Source organism: Geotrypetes seraphini, chromosome 1, assembly GCF_902459505.1.
Source record: "Geotrypetes seraphini chromosome 1, aGeoSer1.1, whole genome shotgun sequence".
Taxonomy (NCBI): Eukaryota; Metazoa; Chordata; class Amphibia; order Gymnophiona; family Dermophiidae; genus Geotrypetes; species Geotrypetes seraphini.
Window position 1 is genome coordinate 485,690,343 of NC_047084.1, and position 19,124 is coordinate 485,709,466.

Genomic DNA, 19,124 nt, shown 5'->3' on the forward strand with positions numbered 1-19,124 from the left:
CCTTCCTCCCTGGATGGCTGCCTCAGATCTCACGGCCAGCGGCGCACTCAGCACGCAGGAGTGAGCTTTTCGAACTCCCACCCAGCCCTGTGCCACTCCCTGGATGGATGCCGCCAGTTTTCAAAAGTTCCGAGTCCCAACTTTGTGTCATCAGTAAATTTAATTATCTCATTAGTTATTCCCATGGGGAACCCCGCTATTTACCCTTCTCCATTCAGAAAATTTACCATTTAAACCTACCCTCTGTTTTCTGTCTTTCAACCAGTAATTAATCCATAATAGGACATTATCTCACGCAAAGGAAGCTGTGGAGGTAGGGAGCCTCTTGGGTAATTTGAAGTTTAAGTCAGTGAATACTCCTTTCTCCCCTGAGTTTGTTCTTTTAATGAACCAAGCTTATTTGTTAAAGTTGCCTTAATTGGATGCAGAAGGCCTCCTCGCTGGAGGATTTGATTCAAGTGCTGCCCTCTTTGGAGGCTGATTTGGCTTTCTTGGCAGACTCGCTCCATGACCTACTCTGGTCATTGCCTTGGCTGTCACAGTGAGACGATGGCTGTGGCTTAGGCATTGGGCTGCAGACCTGGCTTCTAAGAAAAGTTGACTAAGCTTCCTTTCCAGAGCAAGCTCCTTTTTCGGAGAGGATTTGGAGAGAATCATGAAGGATCTGGGAGTTTCCAAGGGGCAATATTTGCCAGAAGATAGGCCAAAATCTTCTTTTTGGCCTTCAAAAACTAAGTCCAGATTCCAGGACTTGAGGCGTTACAGGCCAGGTAAATTAGGCTCATTTCAAAGATCTCAGTTTCAGCAGAAGCAACAGTCCTTTTAGAGAGACTGGAGTCCTAAAGCTTTCACAGTAGTGGCAGCGGCAGCCCCTAGGGCTTCCCAATGATAGGGTCTTGGTCCACTCCTCCATCACCCACATAGGAGGATGGCTGTCACTCTTTCTGGAGAAGTGGACTAAGACCAGTGAGCCTTAGAGATTGTTAGGGACAGTTATAATGTGGAATTGGCTCAACACCTGTTGGATTGTTTAGAGTCCCTCTACAAAGCACCAGCCAAGGTTCAGGTGGTCAGAGACTTTCTCAGTATCTAAAGTGTCTAACGATCGTCACTACACCGGTTTTGACTGGTTTAATGACAATTGAATTTGCAGACCCGATGCACAAAATGGCTCACCACGTGGTTTTTTGGCCGATCTGACTCAGCCATGCAAATAAGCTCTTTAATATTAAAATGCTATGCAGACTAGATGAGTGACTGATGCACTACCATTGCTTTCCGATACACACACAAAAAAGATCACTTTTAGCGAGCTGAAAAAAGCGACTGGTCCTACCAATACAAATTAATATATTTATAACATGCCATACTTTTTTTTTTAATTTAAAAATTTATTCATTTGTTACAACAAATAAAAATAGGAATACACACTAATGTAAAACAAAAATTATTACATTCAAGAAAATAAACCTTTCAATTCCAAGTCCACATTATTGGGGCCATACTTTTTTTTATGGGCACAGATGCTGTGTGTGTGTGCCAGTAGTATAATGGGTACACTACATGTCAAACTGATTGACAGGTGAGATAAGAGAAGGATCGACCTATCAGCGTTCCGGATTAAACTACTTGTGCTCCATTTAAAAAATAAAATGCGAGTTGAGCCGCCACCTCCCATGACAACCGAGGGTCCCCGAACCCCCCCCTCCCCGACAGAGAGACAGAAGGGAAGCCCACTCCCTCCTGCAACTCCCAGAATACAGAGAGGAGCTTAAGGCCCAGATTGGCTCAGATGTCTAAGGCTCCTCCCCTTGTTTGTGCATCAATCGCTCTTTTGGAATTGGCAAAAAAATTGGATTGCAGCACACCCACGCAGTATTACCAACCCTGTTTAGTGCATGTAGTTGCTAGTCCTTAATGTGAAAATATGCATGCAAGATTACAAAATTAGGGGACTAGTACCTTTCATTATTAAGTGTAGAAAAGCCCTCGCCCACTGTTGGAGGCAGATAAGCTTGGGAAGGACTATTGTCAAGGTAATTATTGTGCCCTCTACTAGAATAGTCTGCCCATCTGGGCAGGGGGTGGACCACCATGGGCACCAGCACCTTTCCTCCTCTCCGCCCCCACATTGCCAGTTTGCCAGTGTGAGCAGCATCTTCTGCCTGCTGCTTGTGCCAGCCTTGGCTCTCTTCTGATGTCACTTCCTGATCGTGGGACCAGGACGTTACATCAGAAGGGAGCCGAGGCTGGCACGAGCAGCAGGTGGAATATGCTGATTGTGCCTGCAAACATTTAAAGAGGTATATGTGTGTGTGTGTGTGGGGGCGGGGGGGGGGGGTGCTCGAGTGGCAGGGGGGAACAGTACAAGGTAGGACGTATGGTGTGGTAATGCCCGGTACCCCGGGCACCAACCTCCCCAGCTACACCACTGCATCTGTGTTAGCTACATACTACACGAATCAAGTTCAAAGAAAATAAAATTGACATAGTTTGTCTTGGTCAGTAATGCAATCTGGCTATCCAGGTCTCAAAACCTAGCAATGTAAATTGAACAGAGAATGCTAAAATCACATCTGGAAAATCAGAAAATAATGTCACCACTATATATCTGATATTTGGACTTTTTTTGTTGTTTTGCCTCTTTCGAGAACCCTGTTCCCCAGAATATCATCCATTCCACCCTGCCCATTATAAATCTTAAACCCCATAGGACTGACTCTCTCATCTCCCCATGCCATAGGTACTTCACCTGCTAAACTAAGTGAGAGCAGCCCCCACTTTAAACTGTTCTAGGAGGGAGATTTTAACCCGGTCGCAGAGTTCTGACAAACTCATCGCTGATCTCAATGGGTAGAATCAGGTACTACAAATGCCACACTGCTTTGTGAACTAGGTTTAAAAGAAGAACTGACCAAAAGGGTTCCTTCCTAAAACTGTGTAACCTTGGCTGCGTGGAATTCACAACAATGTGCAGAAACAAGAATGCCAGCTTCTCCTTCTCCTATCTCAAAGCCGCACCAACAGCACAACCTGATTGACCTGAGTTAAAACACCAAAAAAAAAGGAGGAACTAAACGCACACTAACCCACACAGAACAAAAGAGGAAGCTATCAAAAAGCCAGGTGCGTAGAACCCGCCCCCTCCCCTCTCATATTCCGAGGCTCCAAACATTTTCAGGAACTGAGAAGCGGCATCAAAACAAGCTCCGTGGGGGCCCATCCCACAGACAGTAACGCACCAATCACGAATCGCCGTAGCATTTAAGGTGGAATGCTGAGCGACAAGGGAAGACTGCAGAAAAATTAAGCAGAAAGGCCAATAGGGCACAAGGCAGATTCACCATACCCGCACTTCATCCCACCCTTCATCCCTCTCCCCAGTCGAAAGAGACAAATATCAACAGAAAAGAGCAATCCCCTCTTCCACCTACAAACACCTTAAGCGACTAGGGAACGTCCCTAGTTACTGCTCCGGCATTTTAGTCAGAGCAACTCAGCTTCATGTTACCTGCTAACAGCAACATTAAAAAAACAAAAGCCTGCCAACTGTAAACGAACAGTGTACAGGGAACAGCCATCTAAGTGATCTAACCAGCTCGAGAATCCAAGCAGCTACCTGGGATCAGGCTCAGAAGATTCATGCCCTTTGCATTCTGTCCCACTATGCTTCACCGAGGGTGCCCAGCATCTGGGTTGTGCCATTGTGTTCTACGCGCAGTTGGGCTGGATAGAGCGATGCAGATTTAATTCCTTGTTCCTCCAGGCACTTGCTTAACAGTGCCCTCCAAGCTCTTACGTTGACTTTTCCAGTTCAGGCGAAAAATCATGAAAGAAAAAATATTCTTCTTTTGAAATGCAACTTTATTCTTGCTTCTGGCAGCAACGGAAATACGGAATTTATCTTGGAAATTATGGGCTCATGGCCTTCCGCTCTTCATCGGCATAGGAGCAAGTGTGCGGTGAGCCCAGTCCGGTGTAATATTGTTCTCTCAGGCGAAGAAGCCCAGGACTTCAGGAAAGTAGTGCTGCTGGATAAATGTCCCACAGCCCCTTCAGCTTTTTCAGGTAAGCCAGTTGTACTCAAAATATTTCTCTGGTGCTGTTTTATGCAACCTCCTGACGTTCAGATACAGACTTGTTTTTTTTTATAAGATCTCGATTTTGTGACAGTTGCCAGTCTTGGCCACTTCTACATCTTCTTAACTAGGGCTCCACGTGGTCAGGTGTATTCCTGAACAGTTATTGCTGCTTGAGTGATTTTGGTGGACATTTAATTTAATCTGGTATTTTTAGCTGGTCATAATTGTAGTGGAAAGGCTACTCACCCTTATTTTTTTTCTTTAGCATCCATAAAAGCTGGAATTTCAAAGAGCACAGACCAGATTTTTATTTATTTATTTTTGCACCTGGGGCAGATGGAATGGCGTCTCATTCCATCCTGCTCTGCACCTTCACAACCACTTTTATACTGAAAGTACATCTTAGATAAGATTTTGGTTTATCACGCGTGGAGTACAGAACGATACCAAGCAGCCCCTATACTGAACAAGCTCCACACTGTAGACCAGGGAAGAGTAATTTGTGTTGGCAGCTATGGTTTTATATACACGATGCACTAAACCTGTAATATATAAATACAGTAAAACCTTGGTTTGTGAGCATAATTCGTTCCGGAAGCATGCTCGTAATCCAAAGTACTCGTATATCAAAGCGAATTTCCCCTTAGGAAATAATGGAAACTCAGATGATTCTGGTTCCACAACCCAAAAACTTGAATACAAAATGCTTTATGCTGTGAGCGCTTGAGCTAAGGGTAAATTGGGTGTGACACTTTTATTTCGTTCAGCCACGCTCAGTGTAAGATGTGAGTGGCGATATGTGCTTGTACTGCAAGACAATGCTCGTTTATCGAGTTAAAATTTAATAAAACGTTTTGGTCATCTTGCAAAACACTCGCAAACCACGTTACTCGCTATCCAAGGTTTGACTGTATTAACTTTCCTCGTCCCTATCCCTTTCTTGCGGGCAGCCTTTCTTTTCCGTCTCTCCCTCCCCCAGCCTCCTCGCATACACTGAGCTTAATGGCTAAGATTAGTTCTTGAAGTGGCCTCAGCACTGGCTTCCACGATTTCGGGATACTACAGTTGTTGTGTCATGTCCAACATAGACCCTTTTGCTGCCTACGAAACAATTTTTCCCTGTGTCCATCATTTCGTCTGCCCCTGCCGTGTGTTAGTGCGCTTCTTTACTTGGCACCGCAGCTTTTTGTCGGACAATGGAGAGTACGTGGCCATCCGACAGTCCGTGCCTTGGAGTCTGTGGGTGCTCGAGCACCCCTAATACCAAGAAAACTCCTTAACTGTGTCCACGAAGGGCTAATTTCATTGGGTTTAGCATCCCCAATCATTTTGCAAAGTTTGCTCCTGCGAGGTCTGAGCTAAGCTCTGTTTTCTGCGTGTACTTCTGACACATGACACACAGAAAACATTGGCCGCCATCGCCTCTAGCTTTTTCTGTTCTCCGTGCCAGGCGCTGCCGCTAAACAGTCTCACCGGCATGTAATTCTTTGCAGCCTACTGCCCCACCCTCCCTCACTCCCAGGGGCAGACACATGTCCCCGAATTGATCACCATTGCCCAGATTATTACTCTGAGCATCACCCAATGTTCTTATTATAGTAGATGATGCGCCTTGACCTCTCTCCCCATCTGAAGCCTGGGGCAGGTGCTTTCATTGAACCATGACATCTCTGGACAGAAATATATTTTTTTTGGGGGGGGGGCCAAAATGACACATCCTTGTCCCATTATTAAATTATCAATGTAAGACATCAGGCCTTCTATGCATGAAGAAACCTTCCCCCTCCTGTGTGGTTCTGTGTTTACTTCAGGATTGGTCAGAACCTCAACACAAACCCATTAACTAGTTCTGTATCACAAACTCCATATTCCAGCAATGGAGCTATCCCTTTACAACAGTGGTCTCGAACTCAAACCCTTTGCAGGGCCACATTTTGGATTAGTAGGTACTTGGAGGGCCTCAGAAATAAATAGTTAATGTCTTATTAAAGAAATGACAATTTTGCATGAGGTAAAACTCTTTATAGTTTAAAAATCTTTCTTTTAGGTTAAGTCTTAATAATAATATTGTCATTTATAGCTAAAGAGACAGATGATCGAGAAACTGTTTTATTTTACTTTTGTGATTATGATAAACATACCGAGGACCTCAAAATAATACCTGGCGGGCCGCATGTGGCCCCCGGGCCGCGTGTTTGAGACCACTGCTTTACAACTTGCCAAACAAAAAAAAATATTCAGATTGTGATTTTCATCTCAGGAACTAGGCACACTCCTTCCACTGCCAGATATTTTGTTTAAAGTAAAAGGGTTTTGTTTGTGTGGTAACTCTGCAGATGTGGAGTGGAGACCAAGTGGCCTTGAGCTCTTTTATTCTGGATGGCAGTGGCCATTGTTGGTGGCGCTTGCCACAGAGCTTGATTTCACATAGAACAAGACTCATTTTATAAACGTGTGCACCCAATTTTACTCTCGCAGGCCAATTCTCAGAACTTCTGTGGTAGAGCCAACAGCGCAAATCCCATACTGCAGAAACAGCACAGAAAAATGCTCTCCAATGCTCAAAGGAAATGATATTCAAATTATATGTACACTGTAAAAGCGAAAGCAAGGGGGAGGAATGTGCTTGGTGCATGCGCAGATGAGTATTGCAGTAAGTATTGCCTGTGGGCATGTGCCAGGCAAACCCCACCAGGCAGAATACATCAGTGCTGCTCTTCTGTGCCCTAAAATAAAAGCTTTTCCATTTTACTTATTTATTTTTTTTTCTTGGAAGGCAGTATGTGCTTTCACTTTCAGATTTGCCTGGGCTCCTTCTCCAGTACTCCCACTGCCACCTCTCCTCTTCCCTAGTCTCCTTATCTATCGCCCGTTTTCTAGTATGCCATTTTCAGCCTCTGTACTCGCCCTCTTGATCTTCATCTACCTCCTACTGTCTCTAATCCCTTTCACCTGCTCCAGCTCTGTCCCTGTCTCTTCTGCCTTCCTTTGCCTCCAGGCTATTCTTGGAACTGAATGGCCTTCGGTATACTTACCGCAGGTTTGTTAAAGAGGCCCCAAATTGGCTGCTGTTCAAGTGGATATTGGGCTCAATGCACTGTTATTTTGACACAGAATAGTACACCTTATGTTCCTATGTCTACTGTAAAAACAAACAAAAAAAAAACCCAACCCAAACAAACAAAAAACCCTAAAACACTGTATATGATACTAAGCAAATTGATTTTTTGGGGGGAGGGAGGAATACTGTACAAGAATTGGTGGAGAAGTTGTTTAGATGAGATGGACTGCATGTGTGCAGACTTACTTCAGATTAGTAAAATTGATCAAGTTTTACAGCGTTATCTAGAAAACAAGGTTTATATACCTCCCCCTCCTCCTTTTACAAAGCTGCATTAAGCTTTTTTTTTTTTATCACCAGACGAAACGGTATTAGCTCTGATGCTCATAGAATTCCTATGAGCTGCATGATACCACTACAGCCGGCGATAAAAAAGCCTAATGCAGCTTCATTTAAATACAATGTACAGTATAATAAAAACATCATCTCGCTTCCCTCTCACCCTTGACTAAGGCTCGAAAAGCCTTTTTAGCCAATAGCAGAGGCATTTCCCAAATCCAAAGCACTTCCTTAGCTTGGATAACCCCAGATTTTAAGTTATGGAGCATTCTATAAAAAGTTAAACTCCAAATCCCAACTCATCCAGAAGTTCATTCCGTAAGACTTTGTACGCTCTAATCTGTTTAAACTTAATGAACTAGTCTTCTGAGTCTGTGGGTTCATGTAGTGCCTCTGCTAAGTGACACAAGGTTTGGACTTTTTTGTGACCGTTTAGCATTCAGACTTCTGGATAAGGACCTGGCATTTGTCCCATTTTATCAGAACTACTCTTTAATGTGATATTGTTCTCCAGGGACAGACAGGGTAGGCAGTCCTCATGAGTGAATGACGTCCTTTGGAGCCCAGGCTGGAGATTTGTAATCAAAGCTTTTAGAACTATGTAGAGCTGTGCATTGCACTGCATATGAGTAGAACTTCTGTGTTTAAAGTCACTGTGAGGGGCCGCCTCAGTTCTCGCTTCCACAAAGCCCAGCTGAGGCTAGTTTCCATGGTCTGTGAGTATCTGTTCTATCATTCAACCTTTTAATGATTACAAAGTTTTTAACGGAAAAGGTTTCTCTGATTGTAAACAGGCCATATCATTCTCATGCCTAGGTGATGTTATCTGAAGGTGCCTGGGCTAGAGAGGATGTAAACCAGTGTTCTTCAACCTTTTTACACCTATGGACCGGCGGAAATAAAATAATTATTTTGTGGACCGGCAAACTAATAAGACTGAAATTTTTAAAAACCCCATTGCCGCCCTGTCCTGTGAGCTCGGTCCTGTTAACCATCTGATCCCATCCGCACAAGCCTCAAATAGTTTTGATTTTATATTGAACATATTTTATTAAAGTATAAAAGGAAACAATATTCTGTACAATTGTCATTTTATAAATTTAAATAATACAGGACAAGGATCAACAAAACCCCCGTCTCCCCTCTCCTTCACATATATCCCCTCTACTATTAAGAAAACTGAATAAGCCAAATTATTGCAGAATGCTACACAAATATCATGCTAACAGAATACCGCAGTCACACATGGCAGGAATGGTGTTAGGGGGAGTGCAACTAGGGCAACTGCCTCCTGGTCAGAGAGAGCCCAAAACCAGCTGGAAGCTAAAGATGCACTGCCTGGGCTTTGCACTCCCCAGTTATGTCTAACATCAGCTCTAGCAGGATACATATTTTAAATCTGATATATTCTAATTATAAGATAGAAATAAAATTATTTTTTTCTACCTTTTGTCGTCTCTGGTTTCTGCTTTCATTGTCTTTTCACTCTCTTCCATCCAGTGTCTTCCCTCTGTCTCTTCAATCCAGCATCTGCCCCTTCCATCCACTGTCTGCCCTCTCCCACTCCCATATGGTATCTGCGTTCTTTCTATGCCCCTCTCTCCTACACCAGATGTAGCATCTTTGTCCCTTTTTCCTTATTTCTCATCTGACCCCCCTTCCCAGCATCAATCTCTCTCTACTTTGTCATTCCTCTGTCTCTCCCCTTTCCCTCATCTGATCTCTCCATTCCATCCTGACTCCTTCCCCTCCTCTAATCTCCCTGCCAGCTGTTTCCTTCCAATGTTTCTCCTCCCCTGTTCAGCAGTACCTTCTCCCTTTCTTCCTCCCCTTATCCAACAGTAACTCTCTTCCCTTCCACTTCTCCCCTGTTAGCAGTACCCCCTTCCCCTCCCTTGTCCAGGAGTACCCCTTCTCCCATCCCTCCTTTCCTCTCCAGCAAATGTTTCCTCTATGTAGGCTAGCGGCAGCTCTGTATGCTTTTAACTTCGGTACACAGCTGCCCCTAAGCAGTATTTTAGCCGCGTTTTCATGAGGCAGCCTCAGGGCCTTTGGTAGGCTGGCCTGCTTCAATGATGCGATGTGGGCCGGCCTACCAAAGGCCCCGAGGCTGCCTCATGAAACCGCACTAAAATACTGCTTAGGGGCAGCTGCGTGCTGAAGTTAAAAGCACACAGAGCTGCCGCTGCTTGTCTGGGGGTGCGGAGACAAAGGCTGGAGCAGGAGATGTACGCGGCAGGAGTCGGTGGTGGAAGGCAGGAGTGCTGGCATAGCGACGGCAACAGGAAGTTGCATGTCAGCTGACGCCGGCACCTTTTGCTGTGGCGGGGACCCGAATCCTTCACGAACCGGCAAGATTTTTATGCGGACCGGCACCAGTCCACGGACCAGTGGTTAAAGAACTGTGATGTAAACAATCTGTTAGAAATCCAGAACTTTCTAGAGTGGTGCTTTCCGCTTCTGCACTGTTGGACGGCCCACCCTGGTTCTTTTTTATCTGTGGCGCCCCGAGGTAGGGTTACCCTATGGCTCCAGAAAAAGGAGGACGGATTGAGACATCCGGGTTTAACTTCCATTGCTTTCAAAAGAAGTAAAACCCAGATGTCTCAATCCGTCCTCCTTTTTTTGGAGCTATATGGGAACCCTACTTGAGGTCATGCCTCATTTTTGTTCTCTTCATATTTTTTAACAGGTTGTCAGTTCTTATGTTTACAGATTCTCCCGCCCCCCTTTTTAAAAACTGTTTATTATTTAACGTGACAATCATGCACTGTACAAGAAGGGTGTATACCAGTGTCTCTCAAACTTTCTCGAGCCGGAGCACACTAAAGGTAGTGGCCACAGCTCGAGGCACTCAGAAGTGCACGGACGTTGCCATGATGACATCACGCGCATGCGTGACATCATCATGTTGACATCCACGCATGCACAGAGGCCCTTATGACAGGCCCTGAAATGCCAGTAGGGCTTGCCAGCAAGGAAGTCTAACAAATATCAACTGAGTACCCCTAACCACAGACCTCCCAAGCTCCACCCTAGACCCATCCAAGCTCTTCCCCAGATCCCGCCCCCTTTACTAATTGTAATGCAATTTTTTTCCATTCATTTTTCATATACACACACAATATACACAGCAGATATAAATTCTCAAAACTGATACATTTCAATTGAAAATAAAATCATTTTCCCTACCCTTTGTTGTCTGGTGACTTTATTTTTCTGTGCTTTTAATTATGTTTCCAGTACCTTATTATTCATTGACTGTTTTTCTCTCTATCTTTACTTTCTGCCTTGCATCAATCTTTAAAATAAACAAAAAACACGCTAGTGTAATTGCTGTAACTTCTTAAAAGTTCTCTTGGAACTCCATAATCCTTATACTTTAATCAGTGGATAGATTGTGCTCAGAGACATGGAAGAAAAAGGGGACAGAAAGTCCCCAAAAAACTTCACCACCCAATCATAGCATAACTTCCACCTTAACACACTTTTATATGTGCATGACTTGAAAGATTGTATTATTGAAAAAGCACTTATCTTTTGTATATAGTTCTTTGGCCTTAACGTGCCACGTTTCAAAATTTCTTCAGGAAGCCAAATGGTAACAACGAAAGACTCTTAAGTCTTCCAGAATGGGTGTCAGTCTCTGGTCTAGCTTGCAATTCAGCTTTCAGTGAACTTCCGGCATCTGCTGACAACAGCAGGAAGATGCTCAAGGAGAATTTGATTTTTGAAGTTATTTTCCTCCTGTGTAGTTTTGCATCAATCTTTGGCATTAAGTTAACATTAACAATTTTTCAATTTGTCTGCTTTCTTCTCAAAATCTACTTTTCCATGTCTTCCCTTCCCTTCCTATCTGTCTCTCTTTCCCTCCCTATTTCCATGTTGTGACATCTCTCTCCTTCCTTCCCTCTCTCCCCCCCCACTGATCCTTCATCTCTCTCCTTCCTTATCCCCCTTGCCAGTCTGGCATCTCTCTCCTCTCCTGGCATCTATTTCTACTACTACTAATATTATTATTTCTATAGCACTACCAGACTCCCCTTCTTCCCTTCCATTCTCTGGTCTTATATCTCTCCTTTCCTTTAGTCCGTGCAACATTTCTCTTTCCCTTCCTCCTTTCTGCCCTCTGCAGTCCATCTCTCTTCCCTTCCTCCTTTCTGGCCCTCCTCCCAGTCCAACATTTCTCCCTCTTTTCCACCAGTCTAACATTTTTTTCTCTCTTCCTCCTGCATGCTTCTCCTCTGGTCCTCCTTCCCTCCCCTAACCAACATCTCTCCCTCTCCCTCCATGAGTCCAACTTTTCACTCTCTGTTCTCTCCCCATTCCCCCTGAGTGTGACATTTTTCCTTCCCTCCTTTCTGTCCTCCCCATCCATATCACCCTCTCCATGAGTTCAACCCTTTCTGCTTCCTCCACACTTTCTCTCTCTCTCCTTGCCTCTTCCCTCGAGTGACATCCTTCCTTCCCAGTCCCCAACCCATTGGGATTGAAGGGTTTTAGACAAAGGATCACTTACAGGTCATGGACCTGATGGGCCGCCGCGGAAGCGGACTGCTGGGCATGATGGACCCCTGGTCTGACCCAGCAGAGGTAACTTTTTATGTTCTCTCTCCATGCACCATTTCTCCCTCTCCTCCACCCATGTCCATTTCTCCCTCTCATTACTTTCAATCCTCCTATAATAATTTTCCTTCCTTCCCTCCCCCCAACCCCACTCACAGCTAATATGCTCTCTCCCCATTCACCATCTCACCCTCCACTCTAGTGTGTAGCATCTTTCCTTTCCCTCCCCTTCTGCCAGGTCCAGCAGCACCTCTTTTCCCTTCCCCTTCCCCTTGTCCAGCAGCACCTCTTCCTCTCCCCATGTCCAGCAATACCCCTTCTCCCTTCCCTTTCCCTCCTCCCTTGCCAAGCAGTACTTCTCCTGTCTAGCGGCAACTCAGTGTGCTTTAACTTGGCCAGAGAGCTGCCACGAGGATTAATTTAGATGCGGTTTTCATCAACAGCCTCAAGGCCTTTGCTAGGCCGACCCATTACAATGATGCAACTTCCTCTTTCGAAAGAAGAAATTGCATCATTGAAATGGGCTGGCCTAGCAAAGGCTTTGAGGCTGTTGATGAAAACTGCGTCTAAATTAATCCTCGCGGCAGCTCTCTGGCCAAGTTAAAAGCACACTGAGCTGCCGCTGCTGTTCCAGGGGCGCGGAGAAGATGCGGAAGACAGGAGTCCAGGGAGCTATGCGGCGAGAGGCAAGTCAACTGGCCGGTGCTTCTCTTCCTTCTCTGTGAGCCGCGGCACACTTGGAATCTCATGAGGCACACAGTTTGCGATACACTGCAATACAACATATTACCAAACATCTGTAATTCACTAATCTGAGGGATCCCAGTATGATGGTTACTGAGCATATTATTTAATTTAATTAGTTATTTATATACCACCTATCAAGATTATCTAAGCAATTTATAATCAGGTACTTAAGCATTTTCCCTGAAACGTACAATATTTATTCCATAATTTATATCACATCAATGACATCAGAGGGAGAGCCCATGCCTACACAGGCAGCAAGTTGGTGATGCTGCTCATGCCGGGAAAGTTAAAGAGGTACAGGGAAGGGAAGGGGATGCACGCACAGCAGGGGGCGTGGAAGGAGCAGGGGGGTGGAGAAGAGGACGCAGGAGGGGCACCACTGCCCCGGCTGCCTCTCACCCTTGCTACGCCACTGTGCCCCACTGCTCTGCTGGGATGTCTTTGTGGCAATTCTGCTCTCTCCTACATCCCAATGGCTTGTTCTGTGCGTTTTTATTTTGAACATTCTTTTTTTTTTAATGATTCAAAAAAAGATAGATACACTGAGTACAAACATATCTATTTTTGATAAAAAAACAAACAAACCAAAAACAAAAAGATAGACGTTTTGCAGTTTTGAAAATGGGCATGTCGGGTACTGGATTTTGGTTCATGTTCTGCAGAATGTCTAAACTCGGATTTAAAAACACCAGCCCACCATCTCTTAATAATGGTTATACATATCAAGCTGGTTTTCGTTTTTTTTTTTCTTTTATATACAATCGAGCCTCAAATGCTGTAAGTTTTTCAACAGCCGCAAGATTCCTCACTGGCTCATCAAAAACTAACTTTCTCAATAAATATATAAAGTATCATAACACTTACCAAGAATTGGAAAAATTGGGACAGGCTTAGGGCTCCTTTTACAAAGCCACGCTAGTGGGGTTAACGCGCGTGACTTTTTATCATGCGCTAACCCCCGCGCTGGCCAAAAACTACCGCCTGCTCAAGAGGAGGCAGTAGCGGCTAGCGCGTCCGGCGGTTTAGCGCACGCTATTACGCGTGTTAAACCACTAGCGCGCCTTTGTAAAAGGAGCCCTTAATTTTTCCTTTTGGTGGGAAGCTTTATGTTTATGTTATAGATATGAAAAAATGAATTCGGATATATAGGGTCATAATAAACTATTTAAAACAACATGGGGTCCATTAACGAATTTTGTTAACTCTGATTAGTTGTATTTTCTATTTGATTGGCACACACATCTAGAGAGGGGGGATATATTTTGTATTGTTATTGATTGAATGTAAGTGCTGTTTATGATAATACTTTTATGTAAATTCTAATACTTTTGAACTTGACTTGAAAATTAATAAAGAATTATTTAAAAAAAAAAAAAATATATATATATATAAATTGCTTAAATATTGTAATACTTGTACTCATCTTAAATGCCAAATAGCGAAGTAATGCTAGTATTACAATATTTAAGCACTTTATATATTTATTGAGAAAGTTTGGTGTTGATGAGCCAGTGAGGAAGCTTGCAGCTGTTGAAAAACTTATCGGGTAACTTTGCCTGAGAAAATAAGCCACTTCTGAGGCTCAATTGTGTATAAAAGAAAAAAAAAAGAAATCCAGCTTGATATGTATAACCATTATTAGTGAATTGCCAATCCTATTAATTTTTGTATTTTACTCCTGTGAAAAGTGATAAACTCGGATTTAGACATCATATCAAAAATGCCCTTCCATATGTGATACTTACTAATCCTTATCAAACAGCCCAGTATTTATTTACGGTAAGAATTTTGACATTGACATTCTTGGAAGAACTGCTGGTGATGATCCAACTAGATCATTCAGCTCCAGTTTCAAAACAGTTTCAATGTCACTCATTTTTAAAGATTTCCTGGATTCCTTTGACAAATGGTCATTACAGAACTATGAAAAATACCATTCCATTTTGGTATGTTATGATGATCCACAATTCAGTCTGGTTGAGAAGCAACTTAGGGTCTGTTTTACAAAGCCGCGCTAGCGGCTGCAGCCCCAAAACCCATAGAGATTTAAAGGGCCTTAATAACTTAGGATTTGTCCTTCCACAATTGGGTTAACCAGAAAGCCTAATGTATCCTCAGCTTATGCCAATTGGTTTCTACATTGGGGTGGAGAGCCTTTCTTTAGGGCCAAGTTTTTACCTGTCTCTCCAAATATTGACTGTCAAAGAAACGTATCTACTGCAGTAAGTATAAAAGTTAATCAGTCTTTCCTCATAACCAGTTTTGCTAGCTCTGCTAGTGAGTCATGCATTGCTTCAGACCTAATCTAATTAATAAAAATATAATTGCAGATAGTTTAAATACTTGGTAGGTCTCCAATTACTTCAAGTTGAGCAGCTGTTGTTGGAGCTGTTAGTATATCATAAAATGATTTGAGAGGAGAAAAGTGGGCACTCCTGAAAATGTTTAGACTCTTTTGCAATTTATTATTTATTTATTTAAAAAATTTATATGCTGCTTGTTACCAAGCAGTTTCCAATTAAACATACGTATCATTAAGACAAATATCATTACGAAGACAAGAACATCTTACTTTACATCTTCATTACTAACCGCTAAGAAATATTACATAAGTGCATTAACAAGTAACTGTGTTTTCATCAACTTTTTGAAATTTATATGATCAGCGCAGAGTCGCAATAAGATGGAAGCATTTGTAATTGGAATGTGCATTGACCGTTTTAAAAGTTACATTTATCAGAAAAGTTATACCATACCATATAGTTTCTTATATCCCGCAATTTTCAGCAAGGAATCATTGTGGCTTATTTCCCCTTGTGATGAACATTCTACCACTGGGGACCTCCATTTAAGTGCTCCAAGGATGTGCGGTGGGAATCTGTTTCACTGTTTCCTACTAAGCTGGGCAGGAGCCCTCCATCCACAGTTCTGCCCGTTGGGGTAGGGGGTGCTGTTTCATTACCATATTTCCAATAGTGAGGGAAGGACAAACTGCAGGACTCCAGGGAACCTGACTGTCCCTAGTAACTTAAAGCTCAGTATAGAAGCATCACCATCCACTGACAACACTGTAGTTGGAGAACTCCTGCACCACTTAGAGGGAATATTGGTCTTTTCTACAATTGCATCTGGGCATTCAGGTTCTCAATGGAATGCTCCTGCTCACTGATGAACTCCTCTGTTACTCTAGAATCCTCTTCTTGGTCTTGCACGATCAGTGATCCACTTCAACTGTCTGATGTACAAAACAACTCATAGTGTGAGCCAATTCAGTGGATTTGGAGAACATACCATCACTCATATTCAAATGAGGATCGCGCGAAAGGAAAGGAAGGCAGTTATAAAATTTCAACTTCCTCTGAATTCTGTTACTAACTGCCCACTGATGTAAACATTAATTTTATTGTAAAACACAATTTTCCTCAAAACTAACACAGCAATAAACAGTTCAAGACAGCTGATATTATTTGCCATTCACTATATCCCAGTCTAGGGACCTTCCACCGCTTTATATTAGCTTTAATTCATTCTTGTATCCTGTTTTATAATGAAATCCTTTAAGTCATTAGGATTTTTATAATTGATGGTTTTATTATTTACTAGCTCTTTAAGCCCGTTACATTAACGGGTGCTAGAGACGCTTCCTCCCTTTCCCCTTCCCCTTGCACGGTCTCCCTCGTGATCAGGACGGGATGGAGGGGGCTGCTGTCCAGGGCCGGCGGAGAGGAGCTAGGCGGCTGGAGGAGTAGCAGCAGTCGCTGCTGATCGCAGCCTCCATCCTACCTGGATTTCCTTTTTTATCTGCTTCGGGAAGGTGGAGAGCGGCCTGCGAGGTTCGCTACAGCGGCTGGCGAACCTCAGCAGGCCGCTTTGAAGAGCAGCGGCAGCAGGAGGGAGGAGTCTTTGGAACACGCGCCTCCAGCTAGCGCAGGCGCCGTGAGGTGTGACACAGAAGCACACCTCACGCCACCAGGAATCACGATTTTTGAAAAGCGCATGTGCGCTTAGCCTTTTATTATTATGGATAGTAACCCTCATAATTGCCGGGTAGAAAAGACCAAAATTTGCACCCATCTGCTGAAGCTGCGGTCTCAAAAGAAGAAACTCCTTTCTGACAGCAGCTGAATGTCTGGCAAAGTCGGGCAGGATTGAAAGTTTATTGTCCTGCCACTTAAGGGGTCTGATTTGCTTAGCTGCCATTAGGATTTGCATCGTTTGCTGATGTCTTAACAGTCTAACAATTATTGGTCTCGGTCCTACCTGCTTATTGGATCTGTAAGCTGGCAAACAGTGAGTCCGCTCGATTTCAAAAGGAGAGGAAAAATTAAGAGATAAAAAGCCAGATAAGAATTCCTCTGAGAATTGTAGGATATTATTTCCTTCCACTCCCTCCGGAAGGTCTAATAAACGAAAGTTATTTCTTCTGGAGTAGTTATCAGCTGCTTCTAAGTCCTTCACAAATCATTTGATTATTTTCCTATCAGATGATACTTGAATTATGTCCCCTTCAAGTGCTGAAACTTTCTCCTCTAGCAGATCCGTTCTTGTGGAACAAGTATTTAGCTTATTTGACAGGTTAAGAACTTCAGATTGAATGGAGTCAAGCCTTTCAGTGTTCCCCTGTATAAGATCTTGAATTTTTTTTAACTCCCACATTATCGGGTCATTAATATCCCCTTCTTCAGCAGGCAAAGGCACCTTAGAAGGAGTTGGGGGATTGCGATGCAGTTAATTACAAAAAGCTGGAAAAACTGTGATAGGCTGCATTTTAACTTCTGGTGGGAAACCCTATGCCAAGTTTATAGAATGAATGAACTCAGAACAGCTGGGACATTACAAAAAATTTAATGAGACTTGGGGGCCATTGGCGACATTTGTAAAAACTGTTCACTAGTGTAAGCCTTTGTTTTCTAAAAGGAGCTTCAGACACATCTAGGGAGGGCGGGAGGGGGAAGGGTGGTGGGGAAAAATATACTTATATAATTATTTATTAGATAAAAGTGCTGTTTTATTGTACCATTTGTTTGTATATTCTGTTGCACTTTGTTTTTATTTAAAAATCAATAAAAAATTTTAAAAAAAGAACAGAGGTTCTCAACATCCAATACGCATACCCCATGGGTAAATGAGACTTCAAAAGGGGGTACCTTCTTCATCACCCTCCCAAAGCTACACCCACTGCTGTTGCCACTTCTCCAGACCAGCATCAGCAACGGCAAAACAACCTGAATCAGTGTTGGGCTGCATTTTCCATTTGCGCTATGTCAGCTCTGTCGGTCCCGCAACCTCTCCAACATCAACTTCCTGTTCTGGAGCAGCAGATGAAGACTCTACATGAAGACTTCAGCCCTGAAACTGCTTCAGGCTGTTTTGCTGCTGCTGCTGCTGCTTCTGATCTGGAAAAGCAGCAGTAGTGGCCAGTTGAGCAAAAACACAAGAGAAGATACAGGAGAGGGAGATAAAGAGGAGACAAACTGGATGGAAGAGGGAGTGGGGGAGAGAGGGAAAAGAAATAGGGGAGAAGCTGAATGGAAAAGGGGGAGAGGAGAAAGACAGAGTTAGTGAAAGACTAGGGAAGAAGAGGAATGGGAATAGGAAAGCCAGGGTGAGGGAAAGAGATGGAAAGTTGTTTGTAGATGTACTGTAGTGAAACAAAGAAAAAAAAAAAGAGGGGAAACTTGAAGACTTGATAATAAGAATAAATTAAATCTGGATACCACCTTGATAAACCTCAAGCTTACAGGTTTTTTTTAAATATTTAGGTACAGTAGGTATATCTAAGGGCTTCTTTTACTAAGGTGTGCTAGCGTTTTTAGCACGCTACATAGCCCCGCACGCTAACCCCACACTACGCGCCAAAAACTAATGCCAGCTCAATGGAGGCATTAGCGTTTAACGTGCGTGCACTAAAACCGCTAGCGCAGCTTAGTAAAAGGAGCCCTAAGTTTCTGGCAGGCCCATAATTTATAGGTAAAGGAAAACAGAGTTGAGAAAGGATTTGAACCTGGGTCCCTTGGTTTACAGTCCACTGTACTGACCCCTAGTCTACCCTTCACACTTGCTTGATGCTGTATTTAGAATGCCTACAATACCTGATGGTGTCAGGGAGCCTAGATTCCCTTTCAATTATCACTTTGAAGGGTGAGGGAGGAGAACAGTAACCACTGAGGGATTCATGAGGGAGTCATGCCTTAATCCTCCAATGATCAGTGACACAATCAGGGCACTTTTTTATACCCTGGATGTAACTGAAACAGGTCTAACTTAGGCTATGTTACTTTTTTGATTTGGATGTTTCTTTCCATTCGATGATTGTTTTTGTGCTT

The 19,124-nt window shown here is 43.4% G+C and overlaps 2 protein-coding genes across 4 annotated transcripts in view; one reads left to right on the forward strand and one right to left on the reverse strand.

Moving 5' to 3' along the window:
• Positions 1-3,749, reverse strand: part of HSDL2 (hydroxysteroid dehydrogenase like 2) — a 112,286-nt gene extending 108,537 nt beyond the window's left edge. For both annotated transcript variants that reach the window (XM_033926133.1, XM_033926113.1), the window contains exon 1: positions 3,620-3,749. In XM_033926133.1, coding sequence (XP_033782024.1) covers positions 3,620-3,705 — 86 coding nt within the window. In that variant the 5' untranslated portion in view covers positions 3,706-3,749. The remainder of the gene's footprint in view (positions 1-3,619) is intronic.
• A 191-nt stretch (positions 3,750-3,940) lies between these two features.
• PTBP3 (polypyrimidine tract binding protein 3) overlaps positions 3,941-19,124 on the forward strand; it is a 255,937-nt gene continuing 240,753 nt past the window's right edge. Inside the window, exon 1 of one of the 2 annotated variants that reach the window (XM_033926068.1) lies at positions 3,941-4,068. The gene's annotated coding sequence lies outside the window, so the exon portion shown is untranslated. The remainder of the gene's footprint in view (positions 4,069-19,124) is intronic. The other variant, XM_033926101.1, reaches the window with a different exon arrangement.